Raw genomic sequence first — 18,861 nt, forward strand, 5'->3', positions numbered from 1 at the left:
TAGGCTGTACATATGAAGTACTTAGCGCTTCTCTTTCTTCTAAGTTTTTAGTAAAAATTGTCAGCCTGGAGTTGGGAAATTGGTGATGATACACCCCGGAAAACACGTTAAGGCATCGGTTTTGTTCATTATTTTTAGAAACTACTTTCAGAAGCGTCAGACATCACTCTGCAGGGTTATTATGTTACTCGGTGTACCATTCAAACAAAAAAACCGTTTTTCATCGTATTTTCGTTTTATGTATCACACATTATGTTTTCAACGACAAATTATGTAATTTTACGTAAAATAAATTAGTATAGTCGTGGCAGTAGCAGATAGTAATGTTATTTTAACGACAAATCAGTATTTACGTATATTGAAATTTTCGTTACATATTCGTAGAAATAACTATTTTAGATGATCACTAAAACAAAAATACGATGAAAAACGATGTAGTGACTCATTAATATAATGATACATAATAATAATAATAATAGGTCCGCAGAACAGCATGTGAGTGACTCAAAATTAATTATCTAAACGAAAAACGAACTTATCAGTTAATTTCAGCCTACAAATTACCGTACTAAAACATTTTCTGAAAAAAGAAATGTAATAAGTGTCGAATACAGAATAATTGTCTTTTTCAGGTCGCCTCATACAAGGAAATACGAAAGATGACAACCCTATAACAACGCTTTCAACCAAAGAATGGCGAATATTAAAATATTTTTTTTTGTTCAAGGATTTAAGTTTTAAAGCTGAGCAAGGGACGCTGCGGTGGGATCAAAGACTAGCTTTCTAGTTATTTGCCTTCTTTGTCGGAACTACAAAGGGTGATGCGACTATGAATATTATGGTAAAAACTAAAAAAACTATTGAGAAGAATGAGCATGTAAATAGGTACTTAGAGAATGCTTTGAATTTTAGTTGTGTTTATGATTTTACATTACTAGAGGATCATTGCTGTACATGTTTATTGTCTATTTCCTTTGAATTTTAAAACAACATTACTGCTATGCTAAACCAAAAATCGAAAGTTACTTGTAAATATATAATTGTCAAACTAAAATCTAAATGTTTATACTAATAGCATTAACAACTGAGTCTTAGGGCCATAAATCATTTCTCTATATCTATCTCGCTTGCACTTATGGGTCTTATGGAGCCGTCTAGTGAAGGGTGTAACAATGAAAGACATATTATCGATAAGTAAAGTTTATTATCGTATCTTGTTCACAAAATTAAAAAAATTAACAATATTTGATTTAATATAATACATATTTCATATTATATAATTATTAACTAAATAAAATTAATCTTCATCTGAGTCTTCATCATCAGAATCTTCGTCTTCTGCCAAATTTATTATATATTAGTATCCATAGTGCGCAACGAGTAACACATGAATGTATTTATTTAATTGCAGTAAACACATTTATAGCAAAAAAAATACGCAATGCAATTACATTAGAAACCGACCAATCAGAATCGTCCAAATCATTATTGACTCATCATTAGCACGTGCGCAGGTAGCCGTTTATCGATAATTAGGGTGCGCAGGTAGGCGCGCTGCACATCCCTATCTTTTTTGACTTTTATGACCGGACGACTCAGATGATAATGCGCATACTATAGTCTTTTATCTTTCATACTGTTGATTACATTTACCGAGTATGACGTCAATATTTGGTGGGTAGGTAGGAACATCCCAAAAAATTAACTGCAGTATTTTTTCCCATTGCTGAATCTACTAAACTAATAGGTCACCGCGACGCTCGAGTAAGTAAACGTTTAGTTAGTATCATGGGCTCCTCTACCGCATAGTGCGCCTAACTACCAGGGATTGTTTTGTGACTGACGCTTCAATTGGTTGATGAATTAATGATTTTATACTATTAGATACGTTACGTGCCTACAAAAATCACCACAAAAAGTGATCCAAACTTAGCTATTCCACTTGGCGCACTATGCACAATAATTTTGTATTTACTTACATTAAATAGTTTTTAACTTTTTACATTTCCTGAACATTCATCTTGTATCTCTGTCTCTGTCATTGTAGATAATATTTGGGTATTAATATGCTCATGTGATTTTCGTTATTCAATAAGCGACCAAATGAAATGAAGCCGTTTGAGTGACTTTGTTCGCCTAAGTTTTAACGCGTAAGTGCCATATTTATAGTATAAAATCATTGTTTATAGGTTGGTTTATAGCCGTTTGAAATATATTTCAAAACAGCCATCAATTGACCTTTTAATTATACCAGTCAAATTGACACACAAGAGAATTTGGAAGTACAATATTTTTTAACGTATCGCGACATCAAAAGGAATATGAAACACATATTTTATTATTCCTTTTTGTCACTGGAACCCGGTAATTAATTCCGTTTACGTCCAGTCGACAGTAAAACAACGTTAGCCTTTTTTACATTCGCTCTCCGGAGTTCTGAATGACGGTACTGTTTTACCGACACTCTGTTAAAATGGTGTTAAATTCGAAAAAAGAATTCGACAAATCCATAGACTTAACTAAAAAAATCTTCTTTTTATCAGGATTTGAAATAGGAGAGTCGTTTATTTTTATCAACTGGTTGTATTATTTCAATTTATTATGGCTGTATGTTGATGTTTTGGGGGAGTTATCGTGGTTGGTAGAAGGGATAAGGATGGGGAAAAGTTTGGATGAATTGTCTATGGTTGCGCCGTGTTTTACCATTTGTCTATTGGGTACGGCTAAAATTCTGCCATTTTTTTTTAATAAAGAAACATTTCAAGAGGCATTGCGAACGTTGAGGGCATTTCATCCAAATGGAGAATTGAATGAAGTAGACAGAGAAATCGTCGAGGAGTCCCATAAATATGTGATGTCAGTTATCATGTTCTTTTTCAACGCCGCCGCGTTGGTGGTTGTGATGTTCTCATGTGAGCCCCTGATGATAATGGGCTACGAGTATTACACCACGGGGATCGTCGTCTTAAAGTTGCCTTTCTTGATCAAATACTTTTTCGACGCTTACGCTAACGTCACTGTTTGGAGCTTGGTTTATGTTCATCAGGTTTGGTCTAGTAAGTATAGATACCTAATAACATCAAGAATATTAAGAAACATAAGGTAACTTATTCTAATACCCATACAAATCTATACTAATATTATAAAGCTGAAGATTTAGTTCGTTTGCTAGAACGCGCTAATCTCAGGAACTGGTCCGTTATGAAAAATCATTTCAGTGTTACATAGCCCATTTACCGAGGAAAGCTATAGGCTATATAATATCCCCATATTCCTACGAAAACGGGAATCACGCGGGTGAAACCAAGCGGCGTCAGCTAGTCATACATATTATGTAGAATAGATTTTTGTGTACGACAGCTAGGCTTATACTTTGCGCAAAAATTTAACTAGCTCTCAGAGTTATATCATCATCATCATCAGCCGATGGACGTCCACTGCTGGACATAGGCCTTTTGTAACTACCTCCAAACACCACGGTTCGAGCCGCTAGCATCCATCGGTTCCCTGTAACCCAGTTTCTGTTGTCGGTCCACCTAGTGGGGGGTTGAATCACACTGTTTTCCGATGTGGCGTCGCCATTTCAGCACTTTGAGATCCCAAAGTCTATCTGCTTTTCGAACTCTATGCCCCAATTCAGCTTCGTCACTCGCTGAGTTATGTCGGTGACTTTGGTTCTTCTGCGGATCTCTTCGATTCTGTTTCGATCATTTCATTCGATCGATTCAGTCTTCAGAGCTTAGTGGCATAAATAGCTTTATAGACATGGTTTGGCATTTAATTGGTTCATGTCTGGCTAGCTGTCGGCCGTGGTTAGTTACCACCCTACCGGCAAAGACGTACCGCCAAGCGATTTAGCATTCCGTCGATGTCGTGTAGAAACCGAAAGGGGTGTAGATTTTCATCCTCCACCTAACAAGTTAGCCCGCTTCTTTCTTAGATTTCATCATCACTTACCATCAGGTGAGATTGTAGTCAAGGGCTAACTTGTAAAAAATAAAGAAAAAAAATAGACAGTTATTTTAAGGATATCAAGCAAAACAAAAATTGAGTTGTTAAATAGGTCCGAACGGTCATTCGAGTACATAACTAATCATAATATAAGAATAAGCTGTTAAAAAGTACGTGGAAGTGATAAACATAGTTCTCCTCTTACGTTTCGCCGCAGTGGAGTAAAAAAATATATAATTTTCAGCTGTGATTGTGTGCCTGTACTTAATAGCGGCCGACTCTTTGTTCTATATCTTCTGCACATACCTGAAAATGCATTTCCGTATTCTCGGCAATGAGCTCAGGAATGTTGTGACTTCCTCCGTAGATGACACCAAGAGGAATATGAGGAAATGCGCCAGTAGACACCAACAGCTGATCGCGTAAGTTTTAAAGCTCAGAAATTAGACGAATATCTTAGCATTCGATGGATTACGGAATTGATTGATTGATTGGATTGATCAGGTGGCAGAGATATAATCTTGTACTTTTTGAACTTACTGTAGTTTTAGTCCTTCGGAATGTTTGTCTCTCACTTGTCTGTACTAAACGTTTAATTTGTTTGGAGAAACTAACATGTCCGGTTTAACAGAAGATCAGTCCAAGATGGCCACCACAAAATAGCTTATTACTTACGTATTTTTGAATTCTTTACAACTACCTCAATATGGGTATCAATTAATGAAAGGGCTTCGGTATTGCAATACTAAACACTATCATAAATTGCAATCCAAGATAGCTGCCACTACAAAATGGCGAATAACAAATTTCTTTTTTTGTAAGGGATTTTAAATTGTTTTAATTTAATATTTGTACGATCTGTCTTTAAGTATAAGTAAATTGTCTACATACCCTAGCATATTTGAAATTAGATTTAGAAAGAATACAATAGAAACTTAAGCAAAGTTATCCTAAAACTATACAAATCATGCCCACGTGCAATGGTGAATAACAATACTGGCTGCATTTCCGCGCTGGACAGCCAGAACGATCCTTTGCGGAAAAAATGAACCAGCCCTTCTGTCACCAGTTGAGTCAACTAGCCACGGTCAAATAATTCGGAGAATTTTTTTTGGACTGCGGAATTACATTTCAATTGAGTACTTATTAATAATATTTTATTCTCATTTTCAGATTGGTAAACTTACTGGAGCTAATATATTCAAAATCAACTCTTTTCAATATAATAAGCAGCTCCATTTTGTTGTGCTTAAGTGGATTTAACATAGCGGTATATACACATATTTTTATTTTACTTTTAGAATAAAAAAGAAAGAAAGATCAGAGTTAGGCATAATCAGAAATGAGGAGATCCGTAAAAGGATCAAAGTTGCCATAGCCCTAGTTGTTAGGATGGCCCCGCACTAAAAGCCACTAGGTTTTAATTTCAAGGTCATGGGTTCGATCCCCGCCCGCTGGATTATTGTCGTACCCACACCTAACACAATCTTTTCGGCTAATTGGAGGGTGACATGGGCATATTAAAAAAAAAACCTTAAATATTTTGGAAGTCTTTGGTAGCCAATAGTGGACTTTCATCGGCTGATGAAGGTAATGTATGCCTGATGAAAAATGATCAGTTCTTAGTTTGTGCATTTCTAGAAGATGCCTACTCATATCTTGAAGATCTTCAAATTTTATGTAGGCAAAGTAAGCCTACATAAAATTTGAAGATCTTTTGAAACGTCGAGTTTGACTATTGTAAAGACTCTAGCACCGTAGTTATTGGATAAATATAAAATTAATATTATGACAAATATTCGATTCGATGCAAAACCTCTAGAACAGTTCGATGTTTAGTGTATGCCATTCACCTGACGGCAGATGCTTCAATTTTATTTACATGTATTGATTCCATTGGTATCTTATTAAAAAGGAGATCGGTTATTGATTCATATATTATTTTAGGTGGTACAGAAGACCAGCGCAGTTCTGACATTCGCTCCATTCCTGATCATGAGCCTCACACAAGTGTTTCTCATGTGCTTCTTCGGCGACTTGCTCATGGCTTCTGTAAGAATCAACAAATAACTATCACATTTTTCGCTCATACATAAAAACATGAACTCCGGTTTTCCTGGTTTGGAGTTTCGTTAGAAATCACGTGTCTCAAACGGTGAAGGAAAAACATCGTGAGGAATCCTGCATTCCTGAGAAGTTTCTTATTTCTCTGCGTGTGTGAAGTCTGCAAATTCGCATTATATGTATATAGGCCAGAGTGGTATACTATTTCCTGAAGAGTTTGTTTGTTTGATTGAACGCGCTAATCTCAGGAACTACTCATCCGATTTAAAAAATTCTTTCAGTGTTAGATAGCCCATTTATCGAGGAAGGCTATATTTTATGTATTCCTACGGGAACGGGAACCACGCGGGTGAAACTGAGCGGCGTCTACTAGTGCACTGATACTTTGAATGTTAATAATTATTGTTGTCTTTTAGAGTATCCAAATAAGCGATGCAGTTTACGGCTGTGGGTGGTACGATGCGGAGCTGTCGATCAGGAGGATTGTTCTGATTATTATGATTAAGTGAGTTATAGCATATTATACAGAGCGGAAACCTGTGATAGTTCATAACATAGCAGGCAACTTTAAAATTTTGACCGTGGTGGCTTTGGGAGATAGCAAGTTTCAAAGGATATTAGTTCAAGTTTAATTTAGTTTACACACTTGTAATTTTAACACAATGAAACATCGACTCTATAGACACAGTTTGTACAGACGTTAGATCATGATCATATATTTTTGACAGAGGGATAATGTCTCGCGAGGCATGTCCTAAGGTAATTGGTCTGAGCTAGAACCCAGAGCCGTAAAGCTTATTATTAAAAAAAAAATATATCCATAATAGCCAGATAGGTACTTGGCGTATATTCACGATACGCGAAATATATGAAATTAACCCAGTCACAAACAGTCGCTAGATGCTGGCGGCTAAAGACGATGGTTGTTAGTTTGTGGTCCTCACAAGAGGCCTATGTCCAGCAAACATTGGCTGAAAATGTTGGAAGAATTTTTAAACAGAAATATTTGTGATGAAAACTAGTAAAGGGAATTGCTATTGACCCTGGCCTACCCTAACCACCCGGCAATTTACAATAGACAACTATTTTAGATCCTTATTTATACATCATATAATCTCATCATATATCTCCATATACTTTTATACGAGTCACGAAGCTGAAGTGGCAATGGGCAGGCCACATAATTTGAAGAGCCGATAGACTTTGGGGTCCCAAAGTGCTGGAATGGCGAACCCGCACCGGAAAGCGCCGTGTTGGTCGACCCCTCACAGGTGGTTCGAAGACATCAAGCGGGTTGCAGGGAGCCGCTGGATGCTGGCGGCTCGAGACCGTTTTGTTTGGAAGTCCATGCAAGAGGCGTCCAGCAGTGGACGCCCATCGGCTGATAGTGATGATGATGATGATAATGATGATACTTTTATACGGGGGTATATCTACCTGGGTTCCCGCGGCCGACATTGAATTGGCCGGTGTTCATTCTTCTTTAGTGTAGACTTCGGAACAGCCTGTATAATTGTATACTAGCGGACGCCCGCGACTTCGTCCGCGTAAAATGAGTTTTTTAGAAATCCCTCGGAAACCATGGATTTTTCCGGGATGAAAAGTAGCCTATGTGTTAATCCAGAATAAAATCTATTTCCATTCCAAATTTCATCCAAATCGCTTTAGCAGCCGCAGCGTAAAGGAGGAACAAACATACACACACACACAAACTTTCGTCTTTAAAATATTAGTGTGATAGCGGTCATGCTTTCGCTTTCGCTTTTACTTATGTACACATCTTCCCTACCCCTACCTTACCCTACTCCCTACCTAAACCTACCCAACCCTACTGTGCCCCTACTTTTCCCTTACCCTACCGCTAACCCTAAACCCTACCCTACCCCTGCCTTACCTCTACCCTACCCTTACCCGTACCCTACCCGTACTCTACCCTACCCGTACCATACCCTACTCGTACCCTTCCCCTTCCCTACCCTATCTCTATCCTACCCTTCCCTATCGTACCCCTACCTCTACCCTACCCCTACACTGCCCCTACCCATACCCTAACCTACTCGTACCCTACACCTTCCCTACCTTACCCCTACCCTTCCCCTACCTTTAGCAAAATCGGTCCTGCCCTTTGAGCGTGGTGCGATGACCAAAGGACTATTTCCCAAGAAACTAAAGTGGGGTAATCTCTGGATCTACTGGACCGATTTAGAAAATTCTTTTACCAGTAGTAAGCTACGTTATTTGCGAGTGTCATAGGCTATGTTTGATCCCCATATTCACACGGGAACGGGAACTACGTAATTGAAAGCGCGGGGCGTCATGTAGCGAAATTTCTGCGTCTTTTAGAAATTTTGTATTATCTCCGAAACTATTTAACTAATTAACATACTATAAAGGGCAAATCTTATCTCCATAATATCCTTGTGATTATTAAATAATTTATTTTGATAAGGATTTAAGTTAAGTAGCATAAATAATGACGCAAACCTAAGTATATAAAATTAATAATTTTTAAAACACAAAAGGTACTATATCTGCTAATATATCCCTTTACACCCGAGAGATGAAGTTCTTCTATATTGTGTTTAAATGTTATTCCTTAACTTCCATAGTGGTAGAAAATGATGAGAAAAATATTGAAAAAAATCCTGGTGCACCTGGTTTGCAGCAACCAGACCCTCACGATCGTGAGTTACAGGAAATAATTGTAAGTCGCACGATCGTGAGTCTGTGTTATTATACAGGAAGAAATTTTTTCAAGTACGGATATTTTTATATTTTGTACATAAACAAAATTTAATGAACACGTATTTTTTCTTTTTTTTTTAACTCAAAAATAACAAAGTTATCGTTAGCTAAAGTTATTTACGTTTAAACAGAATTTGAGGGTCACCCTATCGCTGTACTAGGTAATAGGCAACTACAAAATCAGCTGGTAGGTAGGTTAGCGAGCGCCCGCGCCGAGGGCCGTTGACCTTTGTGCGTTTATTTTATTTTTGTTTGATACCTATTATTTTTATAATAATTAAAGGTCGTCACTTTTGAGCTGAGTACCGATATTCCTTTCATACTTTATTGGGCTTAGGACCATCAATAATGCCTAAAGTGCATGCGTAATAATAATAATAAAATTTTTTTTATAAATTTTTAATAATGTTTTGTATTTTATACTTATATTGTTAAAAATTTAAAAAAAAAGAAGTAATAAATAAATAAGAGACAAAAAAATAATAAAAACTATGAACTTTCGATTGAAATAGTGAAATACAAATGATGATTATTATTACGCAAACTTTTGCATTAAAGGCGTATTTAAAAAATTGTAATCAGCATATTTACATTCATCAATGATATCTTAAGTAGATATCATTGATAAGTTTGTTTTTGTTAATTTGAAAATTTTAATCACTGTATTTTAACAATTGTTCGAAATGAAGTCCATTCCTTTCAAGGCACAACCGAGAACGTTTTAATAAAATTTTCATTTAGTTTATTTACAACACTTGTTCCTCACATTAGGCACTGCGGGGTTCAGGATTCCTTGGGCTCGTGGCCTAGGAACACTCACTCGTACATTGTGCAAGCTGCACGAAGGCTTTCATTGCTGAGCAAATACACTCGCCCCATTTCGTAATAGTCGCGATTTGAAAATCCCGACATAGTAAATGCGCAAGCGACGGCAGATTGACTGTCACTGGTCGCCCATCGGCAATTTGGTAGGCGTCCTCAGGGATTTTTCGATCCCCTCACCTCTGCCACCCCCGTCAGTCGAAGCCGAAGCGATATGCCTACGGCCGGTATTTCTTTGTCGGCGTCTTACAAAGTGCCGCCAGCATTTGCGCAGTTTGTTTGGTAATGTGTCCATTATTTTGTTATTTCTGAGACATAAATTGATAAAAAAAAATTACATAAAATGTATCGAACTGTTTGTAGATTTATGTTCTATTAATGATACTGAACCACGAAAAAAAATATCGGTACTAAAGTCCGAATCACCCTGTATAGCAATATAACAAAGAAAATAATAGAATAATGATTGATAGTTATAAACATTATATTTATTTTAATAATTATTATAAAATCAACACTTTTTTACTTAAGTCTTAGACTTAAGTTAAACAAAATAAACATTTTAATTGATGCTCGGTCAGGAATCCTGTACTGCATAATGGTTCCTGTCGAATGCAACCCCATCTTTTCCATTTTCTCAATTAAAGGAATGGTATAGTAAAATATTGATTATGATATACACAGCAACCACGTGGGCACCTTTTATCAAATATAAAATTACTGAGGGTCCAAGACCCAAGATTTGTATCGCCGAAACTGCTTCCTTTGTGAATTTCGAAATCTAGCATCACCATCACTTGTGGAAAGGATAAAACGTTGTAAGTCTACAGGTCGTGGTCTATTTTTCACGACCTGCCATAGCTTACAGCGTCCAGTGAAGGGGATAATCAATCGTGCTTGTCAATCGAGTAGAATCCTGGGACTCTTACCAATTTTTTGCAGGCTTATTTAACATGTCAATCATGTTAAATAAGCTTGTAAAAAAGCACGTATGGAAGCTTGTACCTTCCATACGTGGTTATACACTTCGTTTGGAGCTGGTGAATAGGACTCGACAACATGGAGTGCATTACCAGTTAGAGTAAGGAGCCTGTCTCTTGTCATCAGGTCATTGATCAAGCCTAACTTCATACCAACTCTCCAATACATTACTCAAGGGTAAGGAATACAGCCCATAATAAGATGAATAGCAAATCATTTAGCTATTTCAGCCCTTAAAGAGTAAGTTCATGATCTGCAGTGCGTATGGTAATATAATTTGGAACAATGAGATATCCTTTCCAAAAACTGTGTATCAAAATAACCATGAAAATATTCCATTGGTCGTCTTACCGGGTTTATTGGTAAGGTAGACTAGTTGTGAGCGTTTTCTATAAAAGCAGTTTGCTTCCATATTCGCTTTCTTGTTTCTTGTATCTAGAACTGATTCTGCCCCTCGCCCTCTTGAAGGCCTTCTACCACGTCTACTTACTGGCGATCTCGATCTGCTACTGTAGAAGGCAAACATCTTGATTCTCGCACAGTAAAACGCGATTCTCTCACTGTCGTTCTTAAATTTGGCGGGACTCTTAATTCACATGGTGGTGACGATGGTTTTAGTTCTATTACCTCAAAGGAAGGTGGTATTTGTTTGTCATCCTGTTCTTCTTCTGACGCTTTGTCTGCAGTGTGCTGAAATCAGACATCTGGATCGAATTCTGTGTTCAGAATCTTCAATATCAGATATATTGCCGTTCGCCAAAAGGTCACAAATTGTTTCGCCCATGAGTGAACGCTCTAAAAGTAAAAAATACATACATTCAAAGGCATTAAATCACATAAATAAAACTAAAAGATAGGGTAACATTTGTTATCAAGTTTACGTAGTAAGACCGAGGTACTACGATCGTGCGAGTTTAAATTTCGAGGCATAGTATGAACCGATAAATAAACTAATGTACAAAAAACACATGTAGTATTATTTAACAACTAATAAAGTAGCAAACTACATATAAAAATATTAGTAAACCATTAGCATTACGAAAACATTAAATACTTACTTGTTCGAGCGGCGTGGTCAAAAAACACAGTCATCTTTTTCGTGTCTTCCGGACGACTGACAAGTTCCACCATGTATCTATAGCAATAAAGTGTATTTTGGCATGTCCTCAGATAGTCCCACGATCATTCGACGACGCTTGCGTCCGCAAAAGCTGTTACGTGTGTAGTGTAGAATTTTTCAAAGTCAAAACTCACGATCGTATAAGCTCGAGTGTAAAGGGATATAGAAGATAGATATATGGCGTCGCGGACTTTTTTGTAGAACTTTTAAAGATACATAAAGTCTCTATACATTAATTTTAATTTTACACAATAGTTAAGGCAGCGCATGCGAATAAGTCTGCTTAAGAGGATTTTCGGTCCGACCTGTATGACAAAAACTGTGTTAACTCGGCTAATATATATGATATCAATATAAAATATAGCCTATAGCACTCCCCGATAATGTAGCATTCTACTGGTGAAAGAATTTTTGAAATCGGAGCAGTAGTTCCGAAGATTACCCCATTTGAATAATGTGACAAACTTACAAACTTACAAACTTTACCTCTTTATAATATTATATTAGTATAGATAATATTAGTATAGATATAGATATAGATGAACGTGGAAATTATTGTGCAGATCTCAAAAGCCTTGTAAAGTAACGGCGGCCAACTTCGTAGACCTGAATCTGGCAGCTTTTACGACGGTTAGTATATACATTTTTAACTTACAATTTTAACAGATTTGTTTCTTTTACGGCGGAGTAGTCCTGACTCCGCCGACATTAGTTGACATTTTGTCTATTTCTCTTCAGGAGATAATAATAATAATTATTAACCACCGACGCAAAAAGAGGGGCTATAAGTCTGTCTGTGGCTAGGCTATAGCTCCCAAACGGAACAGAAGCGATTTTTAATTTAGTTTTTTGTTTGTATTAAAGGTGACTTATGTGCGAGTGTTCTTAGATATGTTTGATGAAAATCGGTTTAGCCGTTTAAAAGTTGTGGGGGGTGAAAGTGGGGAAGAATAACCGAATGTCTGAAAGAGAAAGACTGAAAGAGAATATTGATGACTTGATCGAGAATGTAATTAATAATTTCATGAACTTCGGGGGTTTTTCATAATTTTCAATTTCATGTTATTAGGTACTAGCGGACGCCCGCGACTTCGTCCGCGTGGAAATGAATGTAAACTTTTAACCTCTACTTCACCACTTCAAAATTCTTGAATCACATCATATTTCGTATTTTTTTATGATTTATGACCAAATTTTTAAAACTCTAACTCTAAAAATGTAGGACTTTCCATCCAAACTTTTAACCCCTATTTCAACCCCTTCTATTTTTATTTTATGGTCAAAAACTACCCTATGTTTTGCTCCGAGGTCCCCTTTACTATTACACCAAAATTCATCTTGATCGGTTCAGCCGTTTAACCGTGAAAAGCTAACAGACAAACAGAAAGACAGACAGACTTACTTTTGCAGTTATAATATTACTAGCGGACACCCGCGACTTCGTCCGCGTGGAATTTAGTTTTTCACAAATTCCTCGGGAACCATGGATTTTTCGAGATAAAAAGTAGCCTATGTGCTAATCCAGAGTAAAATCTATTTCCATTCCAAATTTCAGCCAAATCGCTTCATTAGTAGCGGCGTTAAAGAGTAACAAACATCCAAACATACGTCCAAACATCCATACAAACTTTCAGGTCTATAATATTAGTAGGATAATATATACCGAAAATTTTCTTAGAAGTCTTATCACCAAAACAAACCCGTCTTGTCACTAAAATCACATATTTCACTTACGTTATACGTAATTTCTAAAGAACAAAGTGTCTAAATCCTTTATTATACGCATACAGTACGAATTACACCAAAAACTACACCGAATTTACGATTTATTCACATTTATTTTCTGAAAAACAAAATCACAACGAGATTAATTTGCACAGCTTAACTACGATTACGGCAATTTGACATTTCGTAACGCTAGATTGTCTATGAAAAGCAAGGATGGGTAAATAACATCGAGCGTTAACTTATCGATAAATGATAATGAATGATTCTTTAATAATTGATATGTTGTTAGTTTAAAGATGGGAATATGAAATATTTTATAATCATTTTATTTTAAAAAATAGTTTTTTAATAAAAATGTTATACAATACATATGCTCACGTTATTCTATAGCGTAAAAGATATCTTACGAATAGTAGCATTATTCAAACACTTGTATGGATAACATTATCTCAATACGATTTTTAATAAAAATCGTCAAATCAAGATTTTAACAAAAACTAGCAATGTAAATTTAATTTGCAAAATGCGCGCGATCAGCTGTTTTCCAAGAGGTCAAGTAGGCAGGTCACGACTAATAGGTATCTATCTATACAAAGTCACAAACAAACTGCGCGACGTTGTATTGCCGACCGCCGCCGGTGCCGAGGAAAATAATTGCTATCTCTCTCTAACCTAAGCCGCGCGGCGTGGTTATAGTACGCGCGTTAACAACTGAGTCTTAGGGCCATAAATCATTTCTCTATATCTATCTCGCTTGCACTTATGGGTCTTATGGAGCCGTCTAGTGAAGGGTGTAACAATGAAAGACATATTATCGATAAGTAAAGTTTATTATCGTATCTTGTTCACAAAATTAAAAAAATTAACAATATTTGATTTAATATAATACATATTTCATATTATATAATTATTAACTAAATAAAATTAATCTTCATCTGAGTCTTCATCATCAGAATCTTCGTCTTCTGCCAAATTTATTATAAGCGGCGCGTGATCTCTAATTAGAGCTTTTTGTAAATCTTTGTTTTGAAGCTACAGTTCGCTTCAACACACTTTTATCAAAATCGTCAATATTAGTGACGGTTTGTGGTTTCTTAAAATTTGTTCTTGGTATACAGGTACTGCTTGATTGTGATACTTCCGTCTTGATTCGGTCCACTGTCGCTCTGCTCACACCACAAACAAATGCGGCCATTTCACGTGGTTTGTTGAAATTTAGAGAAGCCACTTTATTCGGATCACTTTTCAATTCATTGAGAAACAGGAATACGTTGTGAATCAGTGTTCGAGCTTGAGGGCTAATATCGCCATGTAATTTCTTCAGATCAACGTTAGAAAATAAAGTATCCATAGTGCGCAACGAGTAACACATGAATGTATTTATTTAATTGCAGTAAACACATTTATAGCAAAAAAAATACGCAATGCAATTACATTAGAAACCGACCAATCAGAATCGTCCAAATCATTATTGACTCATCATTAGCACGTGCGCAGGTAGCCGTTTATCGATAATTAGGGTGCGCAGGTAGGCGCGCTGCACATTCCTATCTTTTTTGACTTTTATGACCGGACGACTCAGATGATAACGCGCATACTATAATAGGTATTTTCAAAATATTGAAACTTTAGGTCCTTTCGCTAGACGCTACGCTATTTTTTCTTTAGTTCGTGTTCGGCGGTCTGTTGACAAACAAACCAAAATTCAAAAACCTTTGTGTATGTTCTATGTTATGTTAGTAGTGATTTTCTGTAACGAATACTCATACAATTGTGTCGTTTGTATTATGTGTGTTTGTGTGTGTTGACTGAGAAGTCTTGAAATGCTTAGATCAAATCAATTCAGTACTCATGAATATTGTACCTACTATGACGACAGAACGTCTCGTAAACGAGAAACAACCTGAAGTAAGTTAAAAACCTACCTGTACCTAGTTAAAAACTTGTAAAGTATAAAAAATAGGTAATAAGTAAGTGTAGCCAGCCGATTTGCTGTCGATGCGTACGTACCTACTCGTACGTACACAGTAGATTGCGGAGCGTTGTTATCGCGTAGTTAGCTGTACATTGCGTGCTCAAAATTTTCAAAATCTGAATTTTCTCATTTCCCACGTAATTGTTATTTAAAATATCGTTGTGGAAACTAAATTTAACCTCTTCACGCAGTTTTCGGTATCATGTCCCTTACACCCAGTATGTACGTGGATACGTGCACACTTTTTTGAAGTATAAGCAAATCTTGGACGTTAGTACGTCCCCAAAAGATTAAAGAAAGAGACGGCCGCGTGGCGCAGTGGGTAGTGACCCTGCTTTTTGCATCCACGGCTGTGGGTTCGATTCCCACAACTGGAAAATATTTGTGTGATGAGCATGAGTGTATATAAGTATTTATATGTAGTATATAATTGTATATTAATACTATAATATCAACTATCTTAGCACCCATAACACAAGCTACTCTGTATGCTTACTTTGGGGCTAGATAGTGATGTGTATTGTTTAAGTATATTTATAATAATAATAAAAAAAGATTACTCCATTTCTTAACCACGCGTACCCATAGGCATAAACCGTGCACCGTTCACCGTTTGTGACACGTGATATTTAATTTCTTAAAATGCACACAACCGACAAACGTTACTATACGTTCCCTTTTAAGATAACGTAGTATAGTAACGGATGTTTTAGTTTAGGTATTTCAGTTATAACGATACCTACTTGATATCGTTCCGATGCCCGCCGTTAACTTCTCAACCCTACTGATTGTCTTTGATTCATAGTCGGCCATTATTGTTGTGTAAAAAAGTCATCTAAGTAAATTTCGAGTATAGATGTCGTTGGTCGCATGCTAGGCGTACAGGCTATAGTTTCTGAGCGACTATTGTCTTCATCACAAACAGCTATAGGTAGATGTATATCGGCCCGTTTCCTATTTCAGTTGACTCTTTTGACCGAATAGAGGCGTCAGTTTATTTTTAGAGCTGATTCAGAGGAATTCTGCCTTAATTGAACGGTTGGCGGTGTAATTCTAGCTGCACTGCCCGCCTGGGTTACTCGAGGTCATGTGTACCTAACCTTAGATTTGAACAACTGAATTCTTGCCAGTAGAATCTCTGAAACTGAAAAAGATTCAGTACAAACTTTTGATGATCTCTTTTACGCTGTTGGTAGTGTTGAGGTTATCTTTTTTTTATTCTTTATAAGTTAGCCCTTGTAAGTGATGATGCAATCTAAAATAGAAGCGGGCTAACTTGTTAGGAGGAGGATGAAATCCACCCCTTTTCGGTTTCTACACGACATCGTACCGGAACGCTAAATCGATTGTACGTCTTTGTCGGTAGGGTGGTAACAAGCCACGGCCGAAGCCTCACACAAGCCAGACCTGGACCAATTTAGAAAACCTCAATCGGCCCAGCCGGCGATCGAACCCAGGACCTCCGTCTTGTAAATCTACCGCGCTTACCACTGCGTCACGGAGGTCCCGGGTTCGATTCCCAGCTTGGTTCAGATTTTTTTTTTCAAATCTGGCATTTAGTCAGGCAGCGCTTGAAGCTTGAACCATTGGTGTGGTACCATCAACATTACAAGTTTTTGGCTAAGTGAGCACGAGTCTCCTTTCAGAATGAGACGGGTTAGGAGGGTAGGCCAATAGTCCACCACGCTGTCCCAATGCGTATGCATGTTTCCTCACGATGTTTTTCCTTCACTGTTTGAGACACGTAATATTTAATGTCTTAAAATGCACACAACTGAAAAGTTACCCCGAACCGGATTCGAATCTACACCCTTCGATTCGAAGGCAGAGGTCATATCCTCTGGGCTAGAATATAGCTTTTGACTCCGGAAAAATCCATGGTTCCCGCGGGATTTGTAAAAAACAGAATTTTACGAGAACGGAGTAGTGAGCGTCCACTTGTTTTGAATAAAATCTAAATGTCATCCTTTATGTTACAGATCCTGAGCCGGTCGTGGTCCTTTTTTGCTCTTCTGAAAACTATGTATAACTAGCTGGTACACGTGTCTTTGTCTGCATTATTTAACTGTCATCTATACTATTGTAGTACCTTGTGTAGATTATTTTTTCTTTAAGCTTTTTCAACTTCAATACATATCTAGTATAGAAAAAAATTGTATTTTTTTATCAAGTAACTATCTAAGTTTTGAAGATTTTTTCCGACATCTTTTCAAGGTTGTGAAAAGTTCTCCCGTTTTTGCCGTCGATCTATATGTACTAGCTGACACCGCGCGGTTTCACCCGCGTGGTTCCCGTTCCCGTAAAAATACAAGGATAATATATAGCCTTCCTTGATAAATGGGCTATCTAACACTGAAAGAATTTTTCAAATCGGACCAGTAGTTTCTGAGATTAGCGCGTTCAACCAAACAAACTCTTCAGCTTTATAATATTAGTATAGATACTATCAAAATGTTGAAACTGTTTAGTTTAGGCGTAATAACGTAAAAGACAGTTAAATACATTAAAATATAGTCTGGCAAGTTCGTTGATAACACTCCCATGATATGCGTGCGACGGGGGGAAAGACTACGCGGGTGTGAATTCGTACGTGCGGGGAAGTGACGTGCATCAGTCGTGGGTTTTTCATTCATCGCTACACGCCCGCCTGCGTTTAATATCGGGAGTGTTACCAACGAAGTTACACAAACTATACTAAATTCTGTAGGAGTACGAATAATAAAATATTACTGTATAACTTAAATACGACTGTCCAAACAATAATACCTATAATAGTACCTAATTAGGACTGCGTTTTCCTATGTATCCAGAAAGGAGATGTCCATTTCAGGTACTCTTGTACCCCGTATCATTTAAATGTAAAAATACAAGGATTTTTTTTAAATTGATTAAAGTGAATAAATCTAACTAAATAAAAATAAAGAAATAAAATAAAAACCCAAGTTTTTGAGTTATATCAAGATGGCGCCCATAGAGCAACTATGACATGACAATTGACAGCAAACGTCTAATCGATTACGAAACGTCATCTATCCGCCATTATTACCCTTATTAATGTTGCATTTCTTGGGAGTGAATATTATTTCGAAAGAATTAAAGTAAATTCGTAGATTTGTAAAATCAAAAATAGTTAAAAAAATATCTTTTATTTCCGCTAGGGTACAATGGGCTCCATACAACTTTGGACCATCTCCTTTGTAGTTTTTGTGGCTTTATGTGCTTTTATATATCTACTACAAACTACAATGCAGAGCTAGATCTAGGCACTAATATTTAGGTCACTATCTTCTACTTAGCTATACGTGAGACTATTCCGATGTGATAAAGAAAACGATGCTGATTTCAAGGGTCTGTTTACAACACTACCTTTACACTTTAATACAACTCTATTTCGTATAGCATAAAGTTGAGAATCAGTTTAATCAACTGTAGTGTTAGTTGGTTTAATTAAGTCCCGTGAGAAATGTTATTAGAA

General features: G+C 36.8%; 1 protein-coding gene and 1 long non-coding RNA gene across 2 annotated transcripts; one reads left to right on the plus strand and one right to left on the minus strand.

Moving 5' to 3' along the window:
- Nucleotides 1-518: 518 nt before the first annotated feature.
- LOC112046420 (odorant receptor 85b) lies at nt 519-17,963 on the plus strand. The gene is made up of 7 exons (XM_024083044.2): nt 519-841; nt 4,196-4,373; nt 5,125-5,221; nt 5,899-6,003; nt 6,432-6,520; nt 12,247-12,313; nt 17,366-17,963. The coding sequence occupies exons 2-7, from the start codon at nt 4,264-4,266 to the stop codon at nt 17,417-17,419; spliced, it is 522 nt and encodes a 173-aa protein (XP_023938812.2). The 5' UTR covers nt 519-841; nt 4,196-4,263; the 3' UTR covers nt 17,420-17,963.
- On the minus strand, nt 10,048-11,841 carry LOC112053385 (uncharacterized). The gene is made up of 2 exons (XR_008251828.1): nt 11,622-11,841; nt 10,048-11,358 (listed from the first exon to the last, which is right to left on the minus strand). It is a non-coding gene; the product is annotated as an uncharacterized LOC112053385 (long non-coding RNA).
- Nucleotides 17,964-18,861: the final 898 nt, after the last annotated feature.

Source organism: Bicyclus anynana, chromosome 2, assembly GCF_947172395.1.
Source record: "Bicyclus anynana chromosome 2, ilBicAnyn1.1, whole genome shotgun sequence".
In the NCBI taxonomy this organism is placed as follows: domain Eukaryota; kingdom Metazoa; phylum Arthropoda; class Insecta; order Lepidoptera; family Nymphalidae; genus Bicyclus; species Bicyclus anynana.

Coding starts and splice junctions, on each gene's coding strand:
- LOC112046420 (XM_024083044.2), top strand. CDS start 4,264: ATGCATTTCCGTATTCTCGGCAATGAGCTCAGGAATGTTGTGACTTCC. Junction 5,222..5,898: donor TAAGTGGATTTAACATAGCG/GTATATACACAT, acceptor ATATTATTTTAG/GTGGTACAGAAGACCAGCGC. Junction 12,314..17,365: donor ATCTGGCAGCTTTTACGACG/GTTAGTATATAC, acceptor TTTATGTTACAG/ATCCTGAGCCGGTCGTGGTC.